Source organism: Apodemus sylvaticus, chromosome 5 (genome assembly GCF_947179515.1).
Source record: "Apodemus sylvaticus chromosome 5, mApoSyl1.1, whole genome shotgun sequence".
Taxonomy (NCBI): Eukaryota; Metazoa; Chordata; class Mammalia; order Rodentia; family Muridae; genus Apodemus; species Apodemus sylvaticus.
Genome location: NC_067476.1, coordinates 17,990,720 through 18,008,318, shown reverse-complemented (window position 1 = coordinate 18,008,318; position 17,599 = coordinate 17,990,720). Strand labels below are relative to the sequence as shown.

Sequence of the window (17,599 nt, the reverse complement as noted above, 5' to 3'; positions counted from 1 at the left end):
TGCTGCCTCACTGCCCACAGGGAAGACTCTTAGGCCCTATGGTGATACAAGCTCTGCAGGTTGGTGTCATTGGAGACCAGGCAGGAACAGTGCTGGGGACTGAAGAGGTTCTATCTAGGGGGTCCAGCAGGGGGCCAGAGGTGAGGCAAAATGGGGTCTAGATGTTGCAAGTCAAGATGTTTTTGTTTTGGGTGTTCCCGCCCTAGGCAATCTTAATCTCATTGGGTTAGATTTGCTGTGCAACATCAGTCTCACGTCCAAAAGGAACATTGACATGAAAGAGGCTTAGAAAGGTAGGTTGTGTTCAAACCAGGCATATGGAAGCCATGGACCGGCCGGTGTCCAGAGGGATGACCCTGTCATTGTGGAGAGCACTTAGGCTAATCCTCCATTCCCAGTGTGCTCTTTACTGCCTTCTTCATGCCACTGCCCGCCTGCTGTTCTTCCACCCGCGCTGCTCCCTCTTTAGTTTCATTTCCAGCTTTTTCTGTGTGTATGTATCCTGGACCTTTGTGGCAGCAACCTGAACGGATTCTCATTGCCACTCCTGGTGTTGTCCCTTTTGTCTCTGCAAAAATTCTGAGATATGTAAGAGTAGAATCTTAAGAACCTGCCAGAATCTTGTTTCTATAATTTGGTGGTACCAGTGAATGTCTGGGACTTAGTGACTTCAGCTGCTGCCTACTGTGGACTAGAGTTTGCATTTCTGGAGTCAAGTTAGCATTGATCCTGTCCTATGTATATGACTCCAATTTAGCTGTCGGAAAACAACACAGAGCAGAGTTCATGTGCCTGCTCCTTTTCTGGTTATCATCGAATCTAGTATTGTTTTAAATTTATTAAAAGTAAAACATATTTATGTAGTGTCTCTATGTCACAGTCTGCTGGGTGCTGCTACATTATCTTCTGTTAAAGTCTGCAGATGATTCTGTTATTGCTATTTTATTGATGAGAAATGTAGCAATTTAGCTATTATCGCTCAGCTGGTAAGTGGCAAAGCTGGGATTTGAACCTTTGATGTCCCTCTCCAACAAGTCCCAGTACAACACTGCTGCTGTGATAATCACTGTCTCACAGATGTTGTCTCATTAAGCTATTAAGCCTTGCTTCTGAGTAGTAAAAGTATCTGTCCAAATTCCCAAAAGATGTTTATTTGGTCTTTGTGTTTTTGATTGTTCCTCGTGTAGATTTTCCACCTTGCCTGCCAACAACAGCCAGGTATTTATTGAAACAGCTTTATAGAGTCAAAAACAATTTTCAATATTTCATAATTATATAACCTTAAGACAACATGGTTTTATTTTTTGTTTCTTTCCTGTCCTTGTCCATTGTGAAAAAAGAGAGCTTTGCAGAAGCATGTGCACTCAGTTTAATAGCACCCGGCTTCGCCGCTGTGCTTTTCTGCTTCCTTAGCCTTGTTCTGTGGCAGGTGCTGGGTGGGTGTCTCCTTCCTAGCCTGGCTTCCATTTCTATGGTGGTTTGGTTTTATGTCTTCATTCTGCTGATTTCCCTTTCTCCCCTTTCTATCCTTTTGAGGGGACGGAGGCCTAGGTGTTGAGGGAGAGCTCTAGAATTGCCAGAGTTTGAATTTTGTTTTAATTCATGCTTCTTATTTTGGATGAGCAACAGCCCAAACCTCAAACAATGGCACGAGCGCGGGCCCTCCTCGGTGGGATGCTCTCCTGGGTTGTGAGCGTTCTGGGGGCTTCTGCCTTCTGCTAGCATAGTCTGAGAAAATGAATGCCTCATCTATATTCTGTTTTGTTTAAACTGACTTTATTATGTGAAGTAGAAGCCACACTTTGTAATAAGGTGGTTTTTTTGTTTTCCTTTTTGTTAGTTTTGTTTTTATTTTGTTGATTTGACAGTAAGCACTGATAGAAAGGGGTATCAAAAGTTTGCCTGCCCACAGGATAGTGTGGGCAACCAGTCGGTTGTACAAAGTCTACTTTTCTACTTTAAATATGTTGCCCATCCTGTCTTCCTCTTTTGGCCAGCTGGCACAGGTCATCTCCTGGCCCTGGTCTGGATCTTTTAGACGGTTTACTGGGAGAAAAGTGTGGTGTCCACCCTGTGGTCTGGCCCTGTCTCAGTCGTGTTGACCACAGTGACAGTGACACTCAAGCCCCCTGCAGCAGCACGGCTGTGGCAAGATACTTCACAAGCTACTGTTGTGCTTGACCTTCAGATGGAGAGGCTCTCAGATTTCTCCACCTATCGAGGAAGAAACCTAGAGAAGGGAATGTTAAAGTTTTAGTTTACTGACATCCCTTTTAGAAAATTAATTTGGAAGAGACTACTAATGTGATTTGTGAAAACTGGACAAGAGTCTCTTGACTTTTTTTTTTAAATTAAGAAAGATAAGGTTTTAGTCATTTCTTTTTAGATGGACAAAATGCAGGCACTTAATTCTCAGATTAATTAGCTTATGCTGTGAACTTGCCAGCTTTGCTTTATTAGGCAGACTGAAGTCATGTCAGGAGAAGCTTGGGGACTGTCTTTTCGTTAGGTTGGCAGTGTTCCTTGTAGCAGCATTGGCATGGTATATAAAATTTTTATTTTGCCTGCTTATCCACATAGAGAATTAATGTGAATACATTTCAAGCATGACATTCCTGGAAATGAGGCCCTTGGACAATTTAGGAATACTAACTTAAGGAATAAACATTGCTGTGCATCATTAGGGAAGATGTGGGGTCATTCTGAGGGCCACTGAGGTAAAGTCTATCCAGATAAACTGAGTACATAGTTTCCTAATTATTGGAATGTACCTACCAAGTCCCAGTTACAGGGCCCTGGGCAGTTTAGAAGACAGGGACAGAGAGGCAGAAACAAACCATGTCTTGTCTCACAGACAGATGAATCCTAAAATTGGAACATGGATGATGTCTTGGTCACTGTTCTATTACTGTAAAGAGATGTCATGACCAAGGCGATGTTTATAAAAGAAAGCATTTAACTGGGAGCTCGAGTTTCAGAGTTTTAGAGCATTATTAGACTATTATTATTATGTTGGGGAGATGGTGGCATGGAGGCATGGTACTGGAGAAGTATCTGAGAATTATGTCCTGATCTGAAAAAAGAAAGAAAAGCTGGGCCTGGTGTGGACTTTTGAAGCTTCCTGCAACAAGGCCACACCTACTAATCCTCAAACAGTGCTACTCCCTGAAGAGTAAGCATTCAGGTACTTTTGGGGCCATTCTTATTCAAACAACTACAGATGGAGAAGTTGAGGATCATTTTTTCTGTATTTTACACTCTCTTTGTGTAGCTCTGCCCCCACTTCTATTTATTTGTTTGTTTTTATTTATAAATTTATTTTGAGGCTTGCCATGTACCCCATGCTGGCCTCACACTCCCAGTTTTCTGCCTCAGCCTCCCGAGTGCTGGAATGACAAGCGAGTGCTACTCTGCCTGCTGTGCAGACATGTTGTCTCCACACACTTGATTTTGAAAGCTATCTTGTGTGGGACCAAATTAGCATGCTTCAGGATGGTAAAATGTTTCTTCCATATTCACTTCCAGTTCCTGAGTCAGGGATGGATTTAGCTTTAGCTGTATTTAGTTCTTTGGCTTTCTTAGATACCTTTTCAGAAGACTGAGACCTGTCAGTCTGTGGACTTCATCACCGAAGCATTGCTGGAAGTTCTCTGCTATATTGAGAGTCCTAGACTCATGTATTGCTATGATTTTTGTCTAATCCCTGAATCCTGTGAATCAGAGGCGGCCAGGATCAGTGCCAGTACAGGAAACTTCACTCTTGGAAGCTTTGTGCAGACAGCCAGTGGCTGGAGCTGCTAGTATGGGGTCCTTAGAAATGTCTCAAGCATTCGAGATGGCCTGTTACTGAAGGGTGAATGGGAAGGCTAGGCTGACTCCATGACAAGCTTCAAATTGGCAGCCTAAACACCCAGGCTTCAGGTAGCTAATCAGAAACTGCCCCATCACCTGGCCTGAAGCAAGGACAGTGGCCCGTAATTTCCAGCAAGCCCCCTTGTCCTGGTAATGGAATGTCCTTAGAGATGGAATAAGACAAAGCCTACCTACTCCAGAATTCTCCTAATGTGCTATAGATTGGGTCTGCAAGCTCACGCCGGGTCTCTCTGACTTAGTAATGCATGCTGGACTTCTGCAGAATAAAACCCTTTTTGCTTTTTTTTTTTTTTTTTAAGAAGCTGATGTGGGTTTGGTGGTTGTGGTGTTATATCTATTTTTGGCAGGTCTGTGAATGAACTTGCCTTTTAATCTTGGGAATGTCAAGGCCACCACCTACTAATGCTTCAGATCCTTCTAGGGTGCTGAGATGTTATGTCTTTGTGTACACATTGTGGGCACTGTACACTTTTATATCTGCCTGTGTTGCTCTCTCTGCCATTTTTTGAGGTGCTGTGGAACAAGCTTATTTCTAGAGTCAATGTATCTTTAAATCTAAGTCTATAATTCCCTGACTATGAACCTTGATTTCTGCTATAAAATGGTGGCTGGAAAATGGGGATGTATGCTTTTAGTCCTAGCACTATGAAAACTGAAGTGGGCAGATTCTAGTAGGCCTATATTTTGAGTTCTAGGCCAGACTGAGCTATGTGAGCCCTCTAGACAAAGAAAAACAGGAGTGACTAAAGGCCCTGTCCTCCTGAGCGGGGCTTGAAGATGCAGTGGGTGCCCTGAGTGCCAGCCTTGCTGGAAGCACACAGTGGATGTTGGTGTAGTGTTGCAGTCATTTTAGTGCCAACATTTTCTATGCTGTTCTGTGTGCTAAGATGTCTCTGGCACCTTTCCAAGCTTTGATTAGTACAAGTAAGGTCCATTTTAGAAGATTTAAAATGTGTAACACATGGATTTTGAATCTTAAGATTTCTGTAGCTATGAAATGCCAAAAAGGAAACAGCTGGGAGCTGTAAGTCCCTGCAGGCAAAATTCTGTATCTTGCTTCCTGGTTTTTGCAAAGGTGGTACTAAGCCAATAGATGGTGCCCTTAGGTTAGAGATGAGAAAACTTTTCCTTGTAAAATTCATGACGTTACCTGAAACGGAATGTAATACAGCTAGCCTTTGACGGTTCTTAACCTATTCTGACCAGAGTGGACTTTGTTCTTGGTTCTGTGGGGTAGATAAAGGCGTTGGTAAAAAACTGAAGGTATTGAATTAATGTTATCTTCATTTTTTTTAGCTTTGACATTTTCCTATGAAATCTTTTTCGAGTTTGAGTTCAGTACTCAGTCTATCCACAACCAAATAAAAGCCCTTGCCAGGAGTACTTTTAGATGGGTTAAACAAAGTGTTCAGTTTGACGTTCTTTGCTTTAAATCCCACTTCAGAGAGACTGAAGTTAACTAATTCCTCTTTGCCTGCTCTTGTCTCAGAATTGGACCGGCTAAAAGCAAGTGTCTTTGTACTTACAACCTAGCACTTGCTGTTCTTTTACTCTCTTATTTTAGGTCAGATTAAGTGGAAAGACGCTTTCTGTGTTTCTGGGTAGTTTCACAGGATGAGGGTGGTGCTGCCTCTAGAGATAGGTCAGTGTCCCATCCTGCTGTCACTACTGTGCAGCTTTGAGTAGGTTCCTTTACTTCTCTGAATGTACATTGTTTTGTGTCTAAAAAGAAGCTACAGATAAGTTAAACAAGAGATTTGCAGCTGTCCATTTCTTTTAATAAGTAGGATTTCTATTTTGCACAATACTTTATTATTAAAACCAGGTATGCTTACAATTTGGTAAAACCTTTGCCCTCTCTGTTCTTGAGGGTTCTGAGGGACATGGCAGCTTGGTAAAGACTTGCAAAGCAGACTGAGCTGAGGTACAGGAAGTAGGACTGGCACATCTGCAGCAGTTCTCACCCTCCATCTTAGCCCACAAGCGTGGGGTTAGGTGGCCCTCTGTTTTAAGAGAATGTTTCTTGCCATAACTAGTGACATGTCACCCCAATACATTAATAAGAAGACCTTTCACGTTTTAAGCCTAGATGCCCCCAGATTTTAAGCTTTTCCTAGAGTGTTTATAACCTGTCAGGTCTATGAGACCTTACAGTTACAATTATGAGGAAAATTCCATTTCCTTCAAATGGTGTTTTAAATATTTACTTACAATTATGTGTAGAGAAGGAGCTGCATTGTGTGAGATACTTGTTTTTTAGTGAAAAATGTTGGATGATTGAGAATATATATTTTTCTAGCATATTAACTGAGAATATATTTCCAATAATTTACTGGGAATTAAAAGTAAACCCTGACATTGAAGTACATTTGTTGATGAAAAGGAAGCGTTCTTCCCCTCATGAGGGTTTAGATGTAATACTCAGTGCTTACTCAGGAGTGAAAACATCAAATTAAACTGTTTATGCTGACAAAGGACAAATCTGGATTTCAGCAAGCCATGCAAGATTGTCTGATTGCTTGCCCTGCCGCCTGCCTCTAAAGCTTTTGGCCAAGGCTTATAATGAAATGCATGCATACAATTAAACCGTTTCAAGTCTGTGGCTTGGTCTGTCTGAGCCTGGAGAGGTGCTCCACTGCTCTCTAGTGGCTGAGCGCAGTCCCCTGGCACCAGCATTGCTTTATATTCATAAATCAGCTTTTCACACACTGGCATTGTTGGCCCTCAGTGCAAGCACCAGTACCAGGAGACGAGGCCTTGTAGGCAGGAATGGAGTGAAAAATGACCTCCATCCATAGGTCCGTGGAAAGCACCAGATTTTCTGCAGGAAGAGTGGCCAGTTGACTAACAATGAGCAAGTGTGAGTAAGCGCTCTGTCAGGAAGAGCTGACACTGATGGATTAGAAAGTTCTGCGGTGACTCCTTTATCGCTGCATACATCTTCCACCTTGGCAGACCACAGTGGCAGACAGGTCCTTGGGTGCTTAAAACAGACTGCTCCTTAGCAGAGGCAGCCTTTTTTTCTGTGAAGATCTGGTAAAATTGATTTGGGGAAAAGCAGTGGGGATCCATTTCTTGCTGTCTCTTAGAACTTCTTGACATTGAGAAAAGAAATGTTGAACACCTTGGTTCCCATTAAAGCTCCCACTCAGGGACCTGTTGAGAGTGAGTCTATCAAGTCACTGCCAGAGGACAGGGAGCTTGTCCCAGAGTCATTACAATAACTAGTTTTCATTGAGCTCTGACTATGTCCCAGCATCAGCTTTGTACACAGTCTTCTCAGCCTGCAGGAGTCACTGCTCAAACGTGAGCTATTGCCATCCTGACTATCTGGGGAGAGGAAGCCAGGGCAGCTGCTGCCCTCCCTGGGCATCCCAGTTTTTGAGACAATGGTACCTTGTGCTTAGAGTGATGTACCCAGAGAGACCAAGGAGTCCAGAACTGTACCCTACCTGAGTAGCTATGTGTTTGCAGACCTTGGGCAACTGGCATGTCCCAAGTTGCTTCTGAGTTAGGTCTGGGTTTCCTAGCCTCTGGACCCAAGGTGTGGCCTTGACATTCCCAAGATTATTAGCTGCTGTGCTATAGGAAAATGATTTGAAACAAGTGGAATATCAATTCTAGTCTTTAAAATGGGGACTGTCCTCTCTACACATGGCTTCAGGGCTGAGGACTTTGGGACTATCAGTAAATACCCTCCTTCCCCCTAGTCTGAGTTTAAGCAGATTTCCTCCTGCCAAATTCTTAAAGCTTGGGTAGGCAGCCCATCGTGAAGAATCATTTCGGTTTTGATTTCTCCAGTTGTCTAGTAACAGTGATTATAGAATTGTCACGTTTGATTTCGTATTTAAGCAAACATTGGTATATGAAAAGAATATGCTATATACCTCCCCCCAAACCAAAACTGTACACAGTCTGTGTTAATGCAAGCATTTTTAAACATACAGTGCAAGTAAGAGGCTGTGAGTTTTCACAAGACATTTCAGATTTTGTTCTGAATTCTTACAGAAAAACAGGTTTAGGCTGAGCCATAGTTTGAGCACCCCAGCTCTGCAGTGTGAAACTGGGGACCCTGACTGCAGGTAGATACCACTCTGGACGTCATGTGACAGGTTGCAGCGGGAACTGAGATCCCCTTACGTATTGCATAAAATTACCTTCAGGCTATGTGTATAGGTTGCATATGAAGCAGATGATTTCATGTTTAGACTTGGGTCCCATCCCAGGATATCTCATTATAATTGTATGTATGCATATTTCCCCAAATCCGAAATTCAAATTATTTTTGATCCCAATCATTTTGGATAAAGGCTATTCAATCCGCACTAATGCTGTTAAGTACCTTCTGAGGTTTCAGAAAATTAAGACTAATTTTGTTTTTGAAAAATGTGGCTATTATAAATACTCCTAGAACATATATCTCAGTGTCAGTGCTAGACAATAACAATACATTTAATCATTTAAAACATTAAAATTCAATTTTTTTCTGAATTTTTAAGTAAAAACTAAAGTTACAAAGCAATACAGATTGTATTCAGATGTGTGGTAATTAGGCTCACTGTGAGAATTAGCTCAATTCTAGGCTCACTTACTAATCTTGACTTCAGCCTTTGGCTTTCCTGTGTAAGAGGCACGTGGTAGAAGGGAGAAAGCTCTGTGACTTTTAGGAGGACGGGGTATCTCACTGGCATCGTGCTCACCTGGCATGTGTGAGGCCCTAGGTCCCATGCCCAGGACCACAGATAGAAACAAAAGAAAAAAAGAAAAATGGAGGTGGAGATAGGGAGGGGGAGACAATATTGAGGCAGGAGGATCAATCTGGGCTATGGAGGAAGACTGTTCAAACCAAATCAAACACCACCCACCTAACCCTACCCACCCCCCAAACTTTGGTTTCAAAATTGTTGATGTGCTGCAAGTATGAGCCATGAGATTGGATCAAGTGCCTTATCTCTGAGTGTCAATCTCCCTGTTTAAAAAGTGGGACTGGTGCAGAGTGCCATGTCTAAAGAGCCACCAAGCCAGTGGATGTCATGTGACCTGGAATTCTGCATGACCATGTGTCCGTTGCTGCTGCTGTTGCCAGAGTCTGTTTCTAGATGAGTATTGGTGTGCTCTACACCTTATTAGATGGCTGACTGTTCCTCTGAGTCAGTCAGTCATAAAGAAGGACTCCTTAGGACTAGGTAGAGAGAGACTGGTGTACTTATGGTGACTAACTGCTACCTTTTCTTGGTCCCCTTGACTCACACATGAATTGACCTTCCAGCCTGTGTGAGGATTTCTTGAGGCGTACTGCTGCTGCTGCTGCTGCTGCTGCTGCTAGATGTAATGATAGCAAGGTCTGGGTGCTTTGCTAGTTTTGTTTCTTCTTTCATAATGTTGGATTTTCTCCAGGCTTATACCTTAAAATTACAAGCAGTGTGTGATTTTTGAAGAGAAAATAAAGTACAAGTAAAGAGAGTAGAAGTAGTCATTCAGAAGTAGGCTGCTGTTTTGATTCATGGGCTTGCAGCCTTGTCCTTTGTGTTATGGAAACACATCTACCAATACTGCCGTAGAAGACACTTTCTCTCCTGAAGGTTCTCTGTGGACCCTTTTTATTGCAAATGAAAATACTTCTGTTTTGACACATTTAATTGATTTGTTCATACAGTAATTGCGTTATTTATTTCTTCCATTCTTGCTTATTAGAACATTAGCTTTCTCTAGGCTTTTGTTTTATTGCTGCTGTTTGCTGATCTAAACAATGACCACTATGTGTATATGACTTTGTTTCTTAGAGCAGCTCCCTTGCATGAGGCTTGGTGGGGATGCACGACTTCTGACTTCCAAATTACCAACAGTAAAGTTTGTCCCCTTTGCCCCTTGAATGCCTTTGTGCCCATTGCACCACATTGTTATTGATGCTAGTTGTTACTCTTTTTAATCTTTGTTAAATTAAAGGCAGACAATGGCTGCTTTATTTTAATTTGCTTTTCTGTGTATCTCTATCTTCTCAGCTTATAAGCTGCTGTATCTTTGGAAATGATGTTTTTGGGTGAGCTTTTTCTATTATTAATATTCTGCATTCTACACATTTTTTTTAAAGTCCCAACACTTAGAATTTACATTAAAGCATTCTTTTTTCAAAGCCAGTGACTTTGGACTTACAAGAACAGATATTTCATTTAAAATCTTGGGTGAAATGTGATCTTCAGGTATGAAGTCCCTTGTGGAGGTCAGCAGATGTGGTTGGCTCCCCAGTCTCTTCTCAGCTCTGTAGGTGGGGCAGTAATAGGGTTGACAGCACCCTCTTCCCAGGTCTTTGCAGAGTGTCATTTACAGGAAGTCTTATAATGGCCATCTTGGGAGGGCAGCCAAGGCCGGGCCCACGAGCAGCTACCATGGTTAAGAGTACATAGAGCGTAGTTCCCGGTCCTGCTAGTACCAGCTCCCTGGAATGTCAGTTTTCCCCTATGTCTGTCTTCCTCAGCCTGGCTTCTCTGTGTGTTAGGTATCCGAGAGGCTGCATCAGTGAGGGCTGGACATGGAGGACAGTGGGCCTGGGGGATAAGGTAGGGCGTGAGTGTATGGAGCCGTTCCAGGGTTGCACACTCAATGCCAATCACTGAATTGTTCCTTGCTTTTCTGTTTTAAAGAGCTTTGTTCTAGAAGCTGCAGTAGTTAGTCACTGTGGGTGATCTGAAAACGCAGACTTGTGGAGGTTGCTAAGGAGCAACTACATAGACACTCCTGAGGAGATGGGAGCTTTACTAGCAGAGTGCAGAAACCCATTCCTGTGGCGGTGGGAGGCTTGGCCATATGACGACAGGAATTGGATGTAGTTTTGCTGCTTTAAGGCATCTTTTTGGAAACTGAACTTGACTTATATCTGATTGCCTTTATTCATCCTGATGTGGTGAATTAGGCACATAGGCAGTAAATGTTCTTTTACACCTCATAAGATGTTGGTCGCTATTGTCAGTCCTTAGGACCTGTTCAGTTTTCCTGGCTCCTGGCCAGTTGCATTTTCTATTCATCACGGTATAAACATGGATCTGTTTGGTGCTTATATGCTACCTTGCTGTGTATCTGTAGCTGTGGAAGGGTGGACAGGTCTTGGAGGAGAGTGGTAAGCCCTCAATGGGGTGGGTGGTAATCAAAGAACACTCTTGGGAAAAAGTGGTGTCTTCCCCTGGGTTTGAAGGTGATTAGGAGTGCTGTGAACTGCCAGGGGCCCAGGGACTGCCACATCCCAAGGTGAGAAGGCTGAAAATGCATGGGCATTTGGGAAGCCATAGTAAAATGTCAAGTATGGATTAGGGAGGTGAAGGGAGTCCTGAGGGTAAGAGGAAGGCATGGTCATGACCAGTCTCATGTGTCCTTTCTGAGCTGTCTTATGCATATATTATACATGTAAGAAGGCCGCATAAGGTAGCATCTGAGATGGAGCTCTGCCCTGTGTGTGTTGGGCCTGTAATCCTGGGTGATACGGTTACCACTGCACTGGGTTGCTATAAGAACTAAGCGACATAGACATTACATGCGGCATTGGTGCACACCATTTGGGTCCTGTTTGTTTCCCCCTGGTGTGCTCTCCTTCTGCTAGGGTGGGAGTTCATGGAGCACTGTCCATGTATGTGTTGTATTCGTAGAGCTGCACGCATGGAAAGCAGGTGTCCTTAGCATTTGGCTCCTTGACTGCCCATGCTGTGTGTAAAGCAGTCTCCTGTGCCCTCTCCCTGTCTGTACACTCCTTCCCTATGGGAGACCAGATAGTTGGAACTCGGAGGTGTCCATGTTTATACAAAAGAAAATAGTGCCAATGGTCCTTCAACATTATTTGCCCTAGCTTTGTATATGGTAATACCTGGCCAGGTGTCTAGAGGCCGAAGCAGAGGGTGGCTCTGGGCGTCTGTTGACGGCATGTGGGGAAAGTGAGATGTGGTGTTTGAAGAGTTTGTAGGCCACATGATGGCTGTGTCTGTATGGCATTTGTCTGATGATTTGTTGATCTGGTTTTGGGGGCTAGGACCAAGATCTGGGAGCTTGAATAAACATTAGGGGTATTGTTCTTGTCGCATTTTTTTTAATTGACAGTTTCTTTTTTCTTGTGCCTCTCATTGCATTGCCTTGAAGTTCTGTTCTGATTTTACTCTGCCCCCTTGTGGCCTTAACAGTTGCACACCTTAGTGCATCGTTACCCTAACTTTCTGTGTAGCAGATGTGTGCAGCCAAAAGCCTGTTGACAGGGACTATGCTGTCTTGTAGCACTTAAATGGTCTCATGTGAAGGGGGCGCCAGAGGCTTCCTTTCCTGAAGGCTGGGCGGAGGAGCTAACTGCAGATGATACACACATTCTCTCAAGATTGAACCTTTTTCTTTTTACATTTCTTTTGGAATCTATTTGTCTTTGGCTTTAGAGGGAGCAGAATCAAGCATTGTTAGGAGGCTCTTTCCAGAGAATGTCTCCTCCTGTGTGTGCCAAAGCTGCTGGTACAGACAGGAAAGCAGAGATACCTTGTTGATGTCCTTCTGTATTCACCTACCACCTCTACACTGTGGCGTGCACTCCTGACCCCACAAACATAACAGACCCTTATTGAACCGGTAGTTGGGGGTTCTCATGTATCTTTCCCATTTACAAAAATTATGTTTGTGATGTTACTACTGCCAAGTGGGAAACAGCTTCTGATCAAGGAAGAATTGTTTGGTTGGGTGGGAACTTTTTTTTCCATTGAAATATTGAATGAAGCTGAACAGAAGCAGAAAGGGCCAGGAAAGGAGGGCCAGAAGACAAAAAATGGCCATGGTTTTTATTTCAGGAAAAATGCCTTTAAGCTAAGCTTGGTTTGTTTCTTTAACAAAAATTCATTTCCATTCTCTACAAAGTTGTTAGCTCTTGGGTAAATACCCTGTCTTTTTGTATCCTTTTTAAATGTGGATTTCGGGCCTGTTAGTCCATTTACCCTTGGGCTCTTCCTCAAGATAGATAATCTTGGACACATTGGAAGGCAAGCCTGCCTTTGGCCACTCTGCAGGAGCGTTTTGTATCTAGAAGAATTTTTTTAGAGATTTCCTCATTTGCAATTTTCTTGTTTCCTCCTGACAGCTGTCCTTTGTTTTCCACACAAAACCAGCTTGGTTTTTCCTAGCAAGACCTAGAGAATTTAGGTTTCTACTTGTGCCTTGAAACAGAAACTGAGGGTTTTTTTTTCCTTTGACTCCTGAATCTCCTTGGTGAGCTGGGAACTAATGGAACCATTGGTGAGATGTGACCCTCTTTCCACGTTTTTCAAGGACATGTTTATTTTGAAATCAGAGACTTGCCCTGATTTGGTGGGTCTGCCCCTGCATATGCCCGGGTGTTTTTGGAATACACCACTTCTGTATATGTTTAATGTCTGCTTCCTTTCCAAAGGGCTTTTAACGTTCCTTAAGACCATGTTAGGATTTTGTTTTTAACCCCAAAGAGAAGAACTGCAAGAGGGGGAAATGGGGTTGCCTTTTACTCCCAGAACCTAAATGAATAGTCATTGCTTATAATGCTGGTCTACACTTGACGTTTCCCACTGCTTTGGATGTGATGTATCCGGTACTGTGCAGGTAATGATCCTCAGCCACAGCAATATTCTGTAACAGGAGTATCTGTCATATTCATCGGGATTACCATGTTCATTGATTTGTGTCTGTAAATCTGCCGTTTCTACCCTTTAAATTTGATCTATAATTGGACCTCCTTAAATGGTTCAGATAAGGTAGTCTGTATTTCCTCAGTGCAGTGTTGCTGTCAGCTTCTCCTTTTTCATTATACATTCAGCAGACTTGATAAAATCAGCAGGACACCTCATTTGAAACTGTTTAATCGCCGGCTTTTTCCTTTGCTAAACCATTGAGGTGGTCAAGCGATGTACACAAATCATTTTAAATAGAAAATATGGTTTTCTCTGTGACCCAGCTAAATAGATAGTGTTATGCAAAACAAGTTAAAAAGTAATAAATGCCAAAAAATCTTCTAATTGGAGTAAAAAATTGTGGGCAGCTGTATCCTCTTTCCAAAAGTAGAGTACCCTGAAATAATGCCAGAGCCCTGACAATTTCCTAAAGATTCTCTGGGCTCTGAACAAAGCAAGTTTAAATTTTCAAATAATGCTGAGCTGCGTTTGTGACCACTCAGGCCAGGCTTATTTGTAATGCCTTTACGTCTAACCTTGGTAGGGATAAATTTGCTCTGTTATCTCCACAGTATAACCTTTCAGCCATTTGCTATTGTTGTAATAAATTTTTGTATCTTTGTCATTTTGTCTACTCAGCTCTTACTCTTCAAAGTACAAACTAAAAATAATAGCTCCAAATAAATGCCACAGAATGCAGTGTTTCACAGTTGTAGCTGCGTAACCTGGTGGGGCAGCGCAAAGTCCCATTACCATTGCTGGTACCGTATCTTCCTCCCTGCCTGTGCGCCAAGGTGCCTCACCAGGGCCAGCTCATTAAAACATTGTCCTCTTAACTGGTTTGGTATTTAGCACCGTGTCCAGCAGCTTGCCAAGACAAGTGTGGAACACAAGCTTCCCCACATAGGACAGAGGAAATTACTGGGCACTTACCTCTTGGAAAAATATAAATTCTCCATGACCTCGTTTTTAAGCTTCAGCATTTCACTGCACCTGATGCAGAGTTGGCCCTGCCAGTGATGGGAGAGCCAGTTGCAGGGTTAGCTGACCGAGTAGTAAGTGGCTCCAGACTTTGGAAGAACACTGGCTTCTGCTTGGATGTGGCTTCTAGACTTTACACTTACACTGCACTTGAATGTGACACTGGGCATCTTTGACTGTTTTTGTTGCCCCAAGGTAAACTCAAGATGGAGAAGCTGAGTGTTGGTAAAATACTCTAAAAGTGAATCTTTTTCTTACAGGTTCTGGCTCCTTGGCAGCAATGGCTGTGTTTGAAGATAAGTTTAGGCCAGATATGGAGGTATGTAAGCTCCTGCAGTTTCTTTCTTTTAGATATTTTCCCAGTTGTGTGTCAAACAGTTATAAATTGATCCTCCTCCAGAGCTTGCACAACACTGTCATTTCGTGGGCTGTTTTTGGCACAGGTTTGTTGAGGAGACCCACTCCTTGGGAAAACATCCTTTGTGATGGCCCTGCTGTTCTCTCCCTCAGGCTTGAGGGGCCAGTGCTGTTCAGCTCTTCTCTGGTCTGGGCTCTTTCAGGCTTCTTGCAGTGTAGGATATTTTCCTGTGTACTGAGATTTCTGTGTCAGGATACCAGAAAAACCTGTTTTTCTGTTCTCTCACTAAAAATAGAGCAACTATGTATGTCTTTCATGTCACACAGACCTGACCTAAAAATGGGTCAGTTTTTAAAATCACTGTGGACTTTCCAGTCTCTGGCAGAGTGGGGACAAAATTGTGCTCACTCTCAGGATGTTCTGGATTTAATGTCCCAAATGTATCTGTAAGGAATTGTTTCACTATATTTTCTTTGGTATTAGAAGAGATAGAATCTTATGAAAGACCTTTGGCCTATCTAGTGTAATGATCCATGCATTTACCATGAAAGCCTCCCCAAAGAAATCCCTCTAGCTGCTTCCAGAGGTCAACAATATCTGTCCTGGGTGTCTGTGATACCAGTGTTACTTGCCCCACCCCCCCAGCCATCCCCAGCTGCACTTTCTCTGAAACAGTGCGGAGCAGGAGTCCCGAGGGCAGTCTTCGCTGTTTCTACTTGATGTCTTCATCGCTAAGTTGTTGATAGGGAGTGTCAACTCTTTTCATAGGTAAACAGTCTAGGAGTGTTTTTACCCATCTTTTCTGTTCTTTCTGATTTTGAAAGCATTTTGGTTAGAATCCCAAGGATAGACATTGGTGAGAATTAACTTCTTGACAGTGTTTGTGCCTATCTTCTTTGTAGGAAGATGGCATATTAAAAAGACTTTGCTCTTCATTCTGTCATCGTCATTGGAGCAGTATATGTTGTGGAGTTCCAAAGTTCTCTTTGCCCTTTAAGTTTGGGCCAATTTCTAGGAGAGAGAACATGGCCAGGAGAGGTGTCTCCTGTGCCCTTGGAGCATGGGGATGGCACACGAGTGATATGTTCCATGCACTCCAGTTCTCCTTTTTCTCATAGTTGCAGAAATGGAAACATACAGAATCTAGGTAGATATTTTTTTATTAAAAATCTGAACTCCAATTAAGAATAAACAGGGCCAAGTGTAAAACTGTAAATGAAATTAGAATTTTGTTCTCATTTCTCAGTGTGAAAATTTATTCCTATATCAGCATTATTTTTTGTTTGGTGTACTTAAATACATAGAGAAAAATTATGTATACTAGGTCACTTAAAAAGGAAAGGAACCAAAACCAAGGCCTCTAGTTTTCTACAGAAAAAAGGCTTAATGTCAAGCACCTCTTTAAACCACATTAATCTTATCAGACTTTCTTGGAAGTTTTATCTTTGCCAACTAATTAGACTCTCCATATGTTAAAGAAAACTGAGAACTGAAGAAAGAGTTAAAGTCTGAGGCATATTAAAAGTGACTTAATTTTCCACTAAAGTAATTTTTATACTCTGTCAAGTCTGAACTCTTAAATAGTTCAAAGGTAGATGTGATAAATAGTTCAAAGGTGTATGTGATTTGGAGAGAAGAGGGAAATATCAGCCTCCCTTCAGTAAAACTGGGGATTTTTATCATTCTGAAGAGAACATTTCTTAGATTTAGTATGCCTGTATTTGAAACATTTAATGTTCTTCTACATTACCCATGAGACCCCAAGACACGTTGAAATAATTCCCATTGTATAAATTTATAATTTAAGGTTGAAATTTAACACTGCCAATTAGTGAAAATCACTATAAAGCCCAAATGATAGTCTTAACAACTGCTAGTAGATAATACTATAAAACTTGCATTCATGTTAATAGATACTTAATATATCTTGATTTGGGAGTGTAGTTTAGAGGTAGAGAGAGCACTTGCCTCTCGTGAGGCCCCAAGTCTGACCCTTACCCAACAGCACACAAAGGTGACATTATTTTAAGTATGTCAATTAAATCAAAACATCAGTAAAGCTGTTTTCACGTGGTCCTATTTAAAATGTACTCTAAGAGGTTTTGCCAGGCAGTCACTGTGCATGCCTTTAATCCTAACACTTGGGAGGCAGAGGCAGGCAGATCTACAGAGTGAGTTCCAGGATAGCCAGGGCTACACAGAGAAACCTTGTTTCAGAAAACAAAAAATAAAAAACGATAAGAAAAGTTTATTGGGGAGGCTTCATCTAGTCTTGGGCCTTGAATTGTGCTGTTTTTCTGCCTTGTCCATGTACCACCTAGGCTATTACTTTTCTCTAAAATATTCTTTATTTTAACAATAAATTGATATAGTTTACATGTATAAAATGCACAGGAGTAGAGTTACAGTCAGTGAACCTTAGAATTGTGATCCCAGGTAACTGTCATTAAATGAAAATGTCGCTGTTTCTTCGCCTCCAGTGTCCTTTCCCACTCGCTTTTTCTTGAGCTTCCCATGCTCCTCTTATTTGGCCTTAGATTTGCTGTCTAGGTGTAGTTACATAGTTAGTATCCTGAAATCCTGGGTGTTACGAGCTTGTTTTAATGTGAGTGTGTGCTGTTTATAGAAATGCACATAAGCCCAGGTTGAGCATTGAGTGCTGGGACAAAGGTCACTTCAGCTAGTCTTGTCTTATATTCTTGCTTGCTGTTGACTTCCGGTTGCTGTTGTC

The 17,599-nt window shown here is 42.3% G+C and overlaps 1 protein-coding gene across 1 annotated transcript in view; it reads left to right on the top strand.

Annotated features, from left to right (window-relative positions):
- Psmb7 (proteasome 20S subunit beta 7) overlaps window positions 1-17,599 on the top strand; it is a 57,673-nt gene that overhangs the window by 15,805 nt on the left and 24,269 nt on the right. Inside the window, exon 6 of the mRNA XM_052182417.1 lies at window positions 14,771-14,829. Within this exon, the coding sequence (XP_052038377.1) occupies window positions 14,771-14,829 (59 nt within the window). The remainder of the gene's footprint in view (window positions 1-14,770; window positions 14,830-17,599) is intronic.